Raw genomic sequence first — 12,148 nt, 5'->3', positions numbered from 1 at the left:
ACTACTGTGAAGAAATTTAATTTACCTTGTGTGGTGTATGAGATGTTTTTTTTGCTGTGATCATATAGTGGAGACTCAGAGTATCAATTACTCTGAGTCAAAAGCTCTGCTGGTGGCTACTGGAGCAGCGCTGGTGCACAACTAAGCACTAGAAAAATTAAGGCCTCCCGGCAAAACAAAGCCTATTACTCATATAAACAGAGAGATGTGTGCTGGCTAGTGGACAATTACTGAACTACTGGTCTTGGTTTGCTTCTCGTGGGAATTTTTAAAAATCGGACCGGACATTCTGTTTTTCAGATTTTGTCTGTTAAATCCAAAATCCATTAAATGGAGGTCCGTTAAATCGAGGTTCCTCTGTATTTAGACTCAAAAGAAGGTCAACTAAATGGTTAAGCAGACCATTAAAGGGTTAAGCACACACTAGGGGGTGTAAACGTTTTGCTTTACATGGTTACTTAAGGGTCGGTTCTTTCTAATAATACCATTGTATTATAAAAGTAGAAGAATTGACATGCAGATGTGATTTAAGGTAGAAATAACATCACAGATCCTCCCCCATACTCAGAGTAAATTAGCTTATTTTCTGTGTACCCATCCTTTTTATGTCAAACCCTTCAAAGTTGCCCAAAAGCTTTGATTTTGTCTTGTCTGACAAAGCAACCAAGTTCCATTAGCATCTTGTCAGTAGCTCTGCTCTGCTTTGACAGAGGTGATATCTAAGAGTAGATTTGGTGACCTCAAAATAATACCATTACCCTTAAATCTCCAACTGTGATCAATGCATGTTTTCCCTTTTTGACTACACTTTGTGTGGGGGAAATACACCTGCATTCTCTTCCAAGTAAGTCACTTTTAACTCTGGCTATTTTAGGCTATTTGTGATTACTGCTCTTACAGTGGATATGGGTATTGTTAGGCTATTTTTATAGCCATTGGCCTAAGATTTAAAAATCAATACACTTTTATAATTGTGTACTCTCCAGTATTACATAATCTGTGTGGTTGTCCACTTAGAAGCTCCTTAACATAGGTACGTAGGTAAAAGGGTAAACTGTTTATGTAAACATGCTTCTGTTAAATTTTGTTAATATGATTTTCTAAGGTTTTCTGGAGGTGGAAGCAGAATAACTGGATTTAATGTTTCTTATTTTCTCTTAAACAGGAGCTGGAGGAGAACCTGCGTGAAACTAAAGCCACAGCTCAGCGCATGGAGACAATTCTGGAACAGAAAGAGAAACTTTATGAGGATAAAATCAAGGTTGTGTAATAAGCACACTGTTTTAAAAAAAAATCTAAATACAGATATGGCCAAAAATATTGGCACCCCTGCATGCATTTCTGAAAATACACCACCTCTCACAGATAATGGTAGCCTAGTGGGTAGAGCTTTGGGCCATGCAGCCGCTGTTGGGCCCTTGAGCAAGGCCTTAACCTGCACTCTGACCCCAGCTTCCAAACAAGCTGTGATATGCGAAGAAATAATTTGTTGTACTGTACATCTCTATATGTAAATACTATATGACAAACAAAGGCATTTTAGTGGGCAGTGTAGCCTAGCGGTTAAGGTACTGGACTAGTAATCTGAAGGTTGCTGGTTCAAATCCCACCACTGCCTGGTAGCCCATGAGCAAAGCCCTTAACCCTCAATTGCTTACACTGTATACTGTAAGTCGCTTTGGATAAAAGCGTCTGTTAAATGGCCAAAATGTAAATGTATGATCATTGTTGTAATTTTAAACGCTTTGGTTTGGTTTTGGTTTAAAATACTTGTTTTTTGCATTTAAACCACACAAACAAGCTGAGAAAAAAAGTCACATCATTCCACACAGGTCTCCAAAAATGAACTAAACAAAATGATTAGCACTTTATTAAGGTTGTAAGGACTAATTGTATTTCAATCATGTGATGCATTTAGCAGATGCTTTTATCCAAAGCAACTTACAGTACTGTGACAGTACAACGTTTTTGTAAACGTTTTTGTTTTTGGTAAAGCACATCAGTGTACCACTTAACAGAAACCAATATGAGGCTTTTAGATAAAATAACATGATAAAATGTTCTCATGTTCTTATGGTGCAAAATATTAAGTTGTAGTTGCCATTGTATTTCTGGATTTCTGTGTGCAATAATATCAGATTTGACTTTTTTCCTAAGCTTTTTCTGTGTTGTTCCAGTGCAAATGAAGACAAACGTAAATACCAACACGTTTGTAATTGCAAAAAAAAAATCTGGGAGAAGTGGTGCATTTTCTGAGAGAGGGATCCGTCTGTCAGTACTTTTGGCCATGACTGTAGGTCCCATGTATTATTCCTAAGTACATCCCTCTGGCTTATAGTATGTGTAATGCTTGCTCTACTGTACTTAATATTGAAAGGTTTTAGAGAACCAGATGAAGGCAGATTTGACTGACAAAGAGCTTCTGGAGTCAAAGCAGAACGGTTATGAGGAGGAAGTACGAGAGAAGAGCAAACTGCTCAGTGAACAGACAGCGGTAAGACCAAAGCCAAAACTTATTCAAACTGCAACAGTAATGGTTGCATTATGAGAGATTTTACACGTGTCTGACATTTAAAATCTTAGTGGCAGTTTAGTTAAGTTTAACTGTTGGGAACATTGGACACAATCTCTGTGCATTATTATTATGATCTTTTTTGTATAGCACCTTTCATACAGCAGCAGTTCAAAGTGTTTTACAGGACATAAAATGGTAGAGTGAAACCACCTAAAGTGACACATTTTTTTCCAGCATTTACTGAAATATACAAAATTATGTGTTTAATACTATAAAAGCCATGGCAGATTTATGCTACAGTACTTTCGGAGGTTCAACATTATTGGCACCTTTAATTGTTTAGTATCAAAAGCCAATATTTTCAAAAATAAAATGACTTTTTCCAACTTAGTGTTATTTGAATATTTTAATAGCATGTCCAACTACAAAAAGTTGACCTGTCAACATACATGCAGTTATTTAAAAAAGAAATAAAAAAGAAACAGCAACATGAAGAAACATGAACAGGATCAAGAAAACCCTTCACTAATACTTGGTTGCAAAACTGTAACTGATGGTTCTTTACAGAAAAAAAATTATTTCATTATGCATCATGTGTTATGAGATATTTTTACTTCACATTTTGTTATGTTCTTGACATTTAAAATCTTAAAGTCTAAAAAAACTAGTGGCAGTTTAGTTAAGTTTAGCTGTTGGGGAAATTGGACACAATCTCTGCACATTATTATTATTATTATTATTTTATATAGCACCCTTCATACAGGACAGAAAATGGTAGAGATACAAAATTTAAAATAAAAGGAAAATTAATTGATTGCAGGATTTTACGCTAATCATGCTGATTGGTGAAAATGTTGTGTTGATAGAAAACACGGGGAAACTGCATGCAGTCATCTGTACTCCTCAGGTCGGGTTGAAATTTAAAACAGAACTTTAATCAGAGCAGAACTTCAACATGTTCTGTTTCCTGTTTTGTGTTATTATAGGGGATTTAACCCCATACACAGAATACCTGTGAGACCCTGAATTCTCACGGAATACATACATTTGAGTTATGATGGGGGATTTAACCCCATACACAGAATACCTCAGTGAGACCCTGAATTCTCACGGAATACATACATTTGAGTTATGATGGGGGATTTAACCCCAACCCCTATACTCTCACAGATAACCCCAAATAAGTCTCTTAATCTTGCAGACAATCAACGCTATGGAGTCTAAGATGGCCAGCTTGGATCAGAGGATTGCTGAGCTGTCTGAGGCCAATAAGTTGGCAGCCAACAGCAGTATCTACACTCAGAAGAACATGTGAGTACTGCTGTTACTGTAGGGTGAAGAATTAACATCATCTAGATCAGGGGTGTCCAAACTTTTCTTGTTGGGGGTCAGATGGAGTAGAAATATGCAAACACAGGCCCCAGACTCTTTTGTAATAAAACAAATAAAAATATAATAGACCTGATTACTAACAATTACACTTCATTTCATCTGAGTGGCTAATGATTCATCTTTTACACTGTTGTGTAAACTAGGATTTTGCCGATTTAACTCACCAGTTTATAATCCTAATGGGAAGGTTATAATAATTCTTTAAATTAAACAAACCCACTTTCCAATAAATTTCCCAGGGCTCCTGTATTTGCTGTCTAGTTTTTGTTTCTTTGGAGTTGCCATGTTTTCCAAAAAAATGGGAACCTTGATGTAGGTGTACCATTAATGCTCAAGCAGCGGGCCAACTTTAATTTCTAAAACACCTTAAAAAGCCGTTTCAAAAATGTGTATGTGTATTAAGGTGCTGTTCAGACTGGTTCATAGAGGTACTCATTTATTTCTGTAGCTGTGGTACAACTGTGTGGTTTACGTTATGGGGCATTTTGCTACTTAAGTGCTTTTAAAGTGGCTGCCTATTTTTATTATTACGCTCTAACAATTTTAACCGCTGGACCTCTTTGCCCATGCCATTTGTTTGACTTTTTTAGACCTATGGCAAACAGTAGGACTTTATTTCAAATATCGAATAATTTTTCAGGGTTTTTTATTAGGTTTTGCATTACATGTTCACTAACTTTTATCTTATTGGAACACTTTTAGTTGTCTCATGTCTTTAAATTCTCACATATACAGGGGTTGGACAAAATAACTGAAACACCTGGTTTTAGACCACAATAATTTATTAGTATGGTGTAGGGCCTCCTTTTGCGGCCAATACAGCATTTAATTCGTCTTGGAAATGACATATACAAGTTCTGCACAGTGGTCAGAGGGATTTTAAGCCATTCTTCTTGCAGGATAGTGGCCAGGTCACTACGTGATGCTGGTGGAGGAAAACGTTTCCTGACTCGCTTCTCCAAAACACCCCAAAGTGGCTCAATAATATTTAGATCTGGTGACTGTGCAGGCCATGGGAGATGTTCAACTTCACTTTCATGTTCATCAAACCAATCTTTCACCAGTCTTGCTGTCTGTATTGGTGCATTGTCATCCTGATACACGGCACCGCCATTGGATGCACATGGTCCTCCAGAATGGTTCGGTAGTCCTCGGCAGTGACGCGCCCATCTAGCACAAGTATTGGGCCAAGGGAATGCCATGATATGGCAGCCCAAACCATTACTGATCCACCCCCATGCTTCACTCTGGGCATGCAACAGTCTGGGTGGTACGCTTCTTTGGGGCTTCTCCACACCGTAACTCTCCCGGATGTGGGGAAAACAGTAAAGGTGGACTCATCAGAGAACAATACATGTTTCACATTGTCCACAGCCCAAGATTTGCGCTCCTTGCACCATTGAAACCGACGTTTGGCATCGGCACGAGTGACCAAAGGTTTGGCTATAGCAGCCCGGCCGTGTATATTGACCCTGTGGAGCTCCCGACGGACAGTTCTGGTGGAAACAGGAGAGTTGAGGTGCACATTTAATTCTGCCGTGATTTGGGCAGCCGTGGTTTTATGTTTTTTGGATACAATCCGGGTTAGCACCCGAACATCCCTTTCAGACAGCTTCCTCTTGCGTCCACAGTTAATCCTGTTGGATGTGGTTTGTCCTTCTTGGTGGTATGCTGACATTACCCTGGATACCGTGGCTCTTGATACATCACAAAGACTTGCTGTCTTGGTCACAGATGCGCCAGCAAGACGTGCACCAACAATTTGTCCTCTTTTGAACTCTGGTATGTCACCCATAATGTTGTGTGCATTGCAATATTTTGAGCAAAACTGTGCTCTTACCCTGCTAATTGAACCTTCACACTCTGCTCTTACTGGTGCAATGTGCAATTAATGAAGATTGGCCACCAGACTGGTCCAATTTAGCCATGAAACCTCCCACACTAAAATGACAGGTGTTTCAGTTATTTTGTCCAACCCCTGTATGTTCTTCATTAATTATTTAAAGTTATGTTCTCAGAAACACTGATGCCAATCATCAGTTTTGTTTTATAGCTGATTTTTTATCAACAGCTGGTGCATTATGCGCTTACATGTGCAATGTTTACATGGTCATTACATGTGCACTCGAACTTTTTGTACTTCAGAAATCTAGTTTTAATAAAATGTGTTTTTGATAAGCTGAGTTATCCACAGATAACTGACCACAGATCATCACTGACTGTGTTAATGTTATTACTGTTGTGTCTGGTCCTCCAGGAAAGCCCAAGAAGAAATGATATCTGAACTAAGGCAGCAAAAATTCTACCTGGAGTCTCAGGCAGGTAAACTGGAGGCCCAGAATGCAAAGCTAGAGGAGCATCTGGAGAAGATGAGTCAACAGGAGCAGACCAACAAGAGCCGTGTGCTGGAGTTGGAGGCCAGACTAAGAGAGGTCAGTTGTGGTCAACATTATTGACACCCTTGATTGTTTAGTATAAAAAGCCACTTTTTGTTCTGGTTTCCAAAGGACCCAGCCTGTTTTCCTGTGTGTAGCTGTCATAAGAGTTCTCCACTCTAATGGTGGTGATTTACTGGGTTCCCCACCTTTTTGGGTGCAACTTGCTGGTGGATTGAGTAGCTGGGTTGTATTCATATGTTCATTTGTTTTTACTGAAGTCTGTCACTTTCTACTGTGTTTAATATGGATCATGCTGAGTGCAGTGTTCAGAACAGTATGGTTCTCTCTTGGTTAAGTCTCCAACCAGATTGGTTGAATCATCTAGCATCATCTGTGCGGGGTTACACCTTACACATTAGTCACCATTTCATTACCCTGTGACTAAAGTATTTCAATATTTAATGGTTCAGCAGACTGTACACATATTAAAGGTAAAATGCTAGTAGTGGAAAACATGCTATACTAGGTAATATGTGAATACACTTTTCCTTTCTAGATTGGTCTGGAACATGAAGAACAGAAGCTGGAAATAAAGCAACAAGTGTCTGAGCTGACACTGTCACTGCAAGAACGAGAGTCGCAAATTAGCAGCTTGCAGGCAGCACGTCATGCTTTGGAGAGTCAGCTTCAGCAGGCCAAGACCGAGCTGGAGGAGACCACAGCTGAAGCAGAGGAGGAGATCACTGTTCTCCGGGTGAGATGGAAAAAAATGAAATACAAAAGCTAGGACTTGAATTCAACGTATTACATACATGAACATAACAAGTTGGATAATGCCTAGTTCACACTACACGATTTCTGCCCTGATTTTCGCTCGGCGACTGGTTGGATTTGCTGGCTCAGGAGAAACTCGGTGTTCGCTCGGTGACCGAAGTGAGATTTCTAACATGTCAGATATCTGAATCTGAGTTGCCCGACTGGCAATGAATGCTATGTCGAACAGCCAATGAGAACGCAAGATATGGGGTGAGGGGAAACGCAGTGGAGGCGTTGTAAAAAGGTGGGACAGGGGCTTAATATAGTTTGTATCAGAATACATTGGCACACACTCAAGTTATACAGTATTTCTGACCTTATCGTTCTCTACAAAACACCAACGTTGCATTGCAAAAATATTTATTAACCTCCAACTCACTATAGAACAATCCATGCTGCTCGCGTAGCCAAATTCACTCAGATTCATTTATTTTTTCTCCTTGATTTTACGCTACACATCAGCGCACAAACTTATTGTTGACGTAAATTTTTGGACGTGGTATCAATAAACCTCTCGTCATTTCTCGCGTTTGTTTTCGTGACAAAACGTAGTTTGGGAGACCAGAGAAGCTCGCCTGTGATTCCAGTTGGTGATAGATGGTGTAGTGTGAAACCCCCTATCGCCGATCAGTCGTGTAGTGTAAAATACACACCGACTTGAAAGACTCCCGATTACAAGAGATCCAGTCGTGTTATGTGAACTGTACAGCGACCTGATGACTTGGAAAGTCGTGTAGTGTGAACTTGGCATAAGTTGCCTGAAGAGACCAGATTCACATTCACATTTTCGGCATTTAGCAAACACTTTTATTCAAAGCAACTTACAGTACTGTGACAGTGAGGGTTAAGGTCCTTGCTTAAGGGCCCAAAAAGTGGCAACCTGGCAGTGGTGGGGCTTGAACCAGTTACCTTTCGATTACTAGACCAGTACCTTAGGCTACAACTGCCCACTTATCAGGGTGCATCACTTCCATAAGCAACTCTGTGCTCCTAAATATGAAAACAGGACATTACAGCATATAATGACTGTATATTGTAATGCAGTATTCTCTACTGAGAATTACATCTCTCAGATTCTGCATTTTAACATAATTTCATTGAAATTTTTTCTCATTATCTCTCTCTCTCTCTCTCTCTCTCTCTCTCTCTCTCTCTCACACACACACACAGACACACACATATATTGTGTAAAATTATAAAAAAAATGTACAGTGGTACCTTGTAACTCAATGTCCCCTAAACTCAAAATCTTTAAAACTCAATGTCCTTCGTCGGGAAATTTGTACCCTCAAACTCAACGTTTCCCTTAAACTCAACGTGTTTGGTTTGTTGCTTTGTTCAGCGCTCGGCTTGAGCGGTGCAGTAATACGTCATCAAAGTGTGCATATGAGACGAATCTCCATTTGTGTGGAATAACCGTCAGATTCACTCTGAAAGCTCCACATGTATCTGTGTTTATCTGAATTTTCCTCCTGTTTCACTTTTAAACTTTTGTTACAGCTCGAGGTTCTGAGAAATTGTAAGAATCAGTGTTTTTATATTATATTTGTGTTGTTTTCAGTGTATAAGTGTCAAAATATATGCAAGTCCACAGGACCATGGAACGCACTGTACCACTGTACATTTATTTGTCCCTCTCTGTAACTGCTTTTGTTTTTGCTATTTGTCAAAATAGTTTTTAATCTACTTGACAAAATGTACAAAAAAAAAAAAAAAAAAATCACCTCACTTATTGAAGGAAAAAATTATGCAATGCTCTTATCACTCATGGAAAAATTGCCCCTAAATGTAATAAGTTATTGTGCCATCCTTTAGTAGCAACAATTGCAATTGCATATAACACTGAATATTACATATACCTTATACACCGACTAGGCATAACTTTATGACCACTGACAGGTGAAGTGAATAACACTGATTATCTCTTCATTAAGGCACCTGTTAGTGGGGGGGATATATTAGGCAGCAAATGAACATTTTATCCTCAAAGTTGATGTTAGAAGCAGGAAAAATGGGCGAGCGTAAGGATTTGAGCGAGTTTGACGAGGGCCAGATTGTGATGGCTAGACGACTGGGTCAGAACATCTCCAAAACTGCAGCTCTTGTGGGGTGTTCCTGATCTGCAGTGGTGAGTATCTATCAAAAGTGGTCCAAGGAAGGAACAGTGGTAAACCAGCGACAGGGTCATGGGCGGCCAAGGCTCATTGATGAACGTGATCCAACAGACGAGCTACTGTAGCTCAGATTGCTGAAGAAGTTAATGCTGGTTCTGATAGAAAGGTGTCAGAATACACAGGGCATCACAGTTGCAGGGCTGTTTTGGCAGCAAAAAGGGGACCAAAACAATATTAGTGGTCCTAATGTTATGCCTCATCGGTGTATAACTTAATATTATACATAACTGTCCCATTCATTTTCCAAAAAAGTTATGCCAGCCCACTCCAAAACCTTAAATTGGTTCCTTTTACATCTAAGTTTTTTAAGTTTAAAAGGGGACTTGCTTTTATTTCTAATCATAGTCTTGTAGTATAAGAAAATTCCACATAAGCTTCAGATCACAGACTGATGACTGATAGTTAGCAAGAACAAAACAAACAAAACTACTACCTAAGTACTAACAAGGCCAGAGCGCTAAATGGAACTGAGATCAAGTACAGTACTCCAGCTACTCAGTCCACCAACTTACTGTAACATGATCACAGAGCAGTGCTTCTCTCTCAAGTCCTGACTGTAAATGAGAAGAGATTAGGGATGACAGACCATTTTAAAGCTACACTGCTTTTTTACTTCTTGTTTTAGTCAAGTCAAATCTATTTGTATAGCACTTATTACAATAGAGATTCTCTCATAGCAACTTTACAGAATCCAGGACTGACAGACCAAAAACTCTGTTGAGCAAGCCAAGGGTGACAGAAGCAAGAAAAAACTTCCTTAAAATTACAGGAAGAAACCTTGAGAGGAACCATACTTTATCCTTCTCAGGTATACTGGAGGATAATTTGAATTAATTAGACTTACACAAAATTAATTTAAACTAGTTATAATTAGCCAAAAAAACAAAAACAACAAGCAATCTAAGTTCTTCATTATTCAGTCCAGTCTGGGATAAAGTCTGTAGTGAGTTCTGGACATTTTCGGTCAAAACACGCCAGGTTGCCGTCACATCTAGCTGAAGCAGCATTGTTGGCACAGCAGTCTGGACTTGCAGAGTTGACTTTTTCATTTTACAGCATAGCAGAGTTTGATAAATGCCCACGTAGTCGGTCAGTTATTATGCTTACATCCTGTGACTATTTCTGGAAACTCTTGAACTCACTTTTGTTATTGCGTCAAAGCTGTAGGCTGGTGAAATGCGCAGAACGTTTATGATAAATATTCACTCTCATGACTTCTGATTGTAATTATGCTTGTTTTTTTTTTTTTAAGGCTCACAGGGATGAAATCCAGCGGAAGTTTGATGCCCTGAGGGACAGCTGTGCGGTACGTTGTCTATTTCTATAATTTAACTGAGAAACACTGAACCAACTTCGATCTGATCAACACTCAAACACTCGAGGTGCTGCTAATATTTATCAGACTTCTAGCACAGTCACTAATCAAAGCTAAAGTATCTATTCTACTATGTTAATTTATTGACGGGGGGATAAATTGATATTTATTTTTAGTTAAGGTCACTGCCCCTTTATTTAACAGATCCTTTGGGTTTTTTCTTGTTATCTAATCCGTAGCCCTCTCTCTCATCCTCTTGCTCTACTTTTACTGTCCGCCCACACACAATCTGTTTGAGCTACTTCACGGCTCTCGATCAGTCAGCGCCACATTCTCTGAAAGCTCCTCCAGAGCTGTTTTAATCCAGAGCTTGTTTCTCCTGCTGCATTGCTTTCTTTATAATCTTATTTGTGTTTAGACAGAAATAACTGGAGCTGTACATTTATGGATCGACACAGTAGATGTATTTTGGAGGGCAAGGAAATTAATTTTTAAAATGTAATGGGTTGAATGTACCATACAATGATACTATTAACCTACTTAACTATACGTATACATGCACTATATGGACAAACGTGTTGAGAAACACCTTCTAATTTTTAATTTATGTGTTTCAGTCACAACCATTGCTGTAAAAATAAATCAGATATATAAAGGAAGTTATATGTTGTTTAGGGAAGGCCCTTTCCTGTTCCAGTGTGACTGTGGCCAAAAGTATTTGGACACCTGACAATGAGCTTGTTGGACATCCTATTTCAAAAACATGTGCATAAAGCAAAGTCTATAAAGAAACACCAGTGTCCTGCACAGAGCCCTGACCTCAGCCCCCATTAAAGAGCTTTGGAATAAACTGGACCATCAGCTGAGGCTTTCCTGACCAACATCAGTTCCCAGCCATATAAATGCTTTTTTGAATGATCTCAGCCATACTTCAAAGTCTAGTCTTTTAAGAAACTTTATTTTAATACAGTTTGTTTTTAGCTCGTGGTCTGGTGTCCAAATACTTTGGCCATATAGTTTATGTTTGTTGTACAAACTATAATTTTATTCCTCAGTGAGAATAAAGTAATGAGCTACACATACATACTAAATTTTACTTTGGCTTCACCGTCAGCTAAAGAAATCAGTAAGGAGTAAGGACACAGCATAGAAGCAGTACTTAATTTGGCATGTATGTTATTTCTACATATTTCTAATTATTATTTATTATTATTCATAAATGCATTAATTTATTCTTAGTAACTGCCTCATCCTGATCAGGGTCTAAAGCTTGCCCACAAACACTGGGGGCAAGAAAGGAATACAGCGGGAATAGTAAGGCATTATTAACTCACTCACTCACTCACACAAATTCACATTTGTGGCATACTTTAAAAGTAGGGAGAAAGCCAAAGTACCTGGAGATAACCCTTGTGGATACTGGAAAAACCTGAGCTTACATACAGTGACTGGAGGGAGTCTCCAGGGCCCTTAACACTAGCTTGACTGAAAATCTGAGATCCTGAGGACATATCCCCTCCTTCTACATAACCATTAGAGCACTATCAGTCCTCTTTTG

General features: G+C 39.0%; 1 protein-coding gene across 6 annotated transcripts in view; it reads left to right on the top strand.

Moving 5' to 3' along the window:
* The window catches only part of LOC134318121 (citron Rho-interacting kinase), a 60,962-nt gene that overhangs the window by 17,600 nt on the left and 31,214 nt on the right, over positions 1–12,148 (top strand). For all 6 annotated transcript variants that reach the window (XM_062998888.1, XM_062998886.1, XM_062998883.1 and 3 more), the window contains exons 10-15: positions 1,166–1,261; positions 2,378–2,494; positions 3,717–3,826; positions 6,165–6,339; positions 6,842–7,039; positions 10,528–10,581. In XM_062998888.1, coding sequence (XP_062854958.1) covers positions 1,166–1,261; positions 2,378–2,494; positions 3,717–3,826; positions 6,165–6,339; positions 6,842–7,039; positions 10,528–10,581 — 750 coding nt within the window. The remainder of the gene's footprint in view (positions 1–1,165; positions 1,262–2,377; positions 2,495–3,716; positions 3,827–6,164; positions 6,340–6,841; positions 7,040–10,527; positions 10,582–12,148) is intronic.

Source organism: Trichomycterus rosablanca, chromosome 7 (genome assembly GCF_030014385.1).
Source record: "Trichomycterus rosablanca isolate fTriRos1 chromosome 7, fTriRos1.hap1, whole genome shotgun sequence".
Taxonomy (NCBI): domain Eukaryota; kingdom Metazoa; phylum Chordata; class Actinopteri; order Siluriformes; family Trichomycteridae; genus Trichomycterus; species Trichomycterus rosablanca.
The sequence above is the reverse complement of the archived record's forward strand: the minus strand, read 5'-3'. Positions and strand labels throughout refer to the sequence as shown.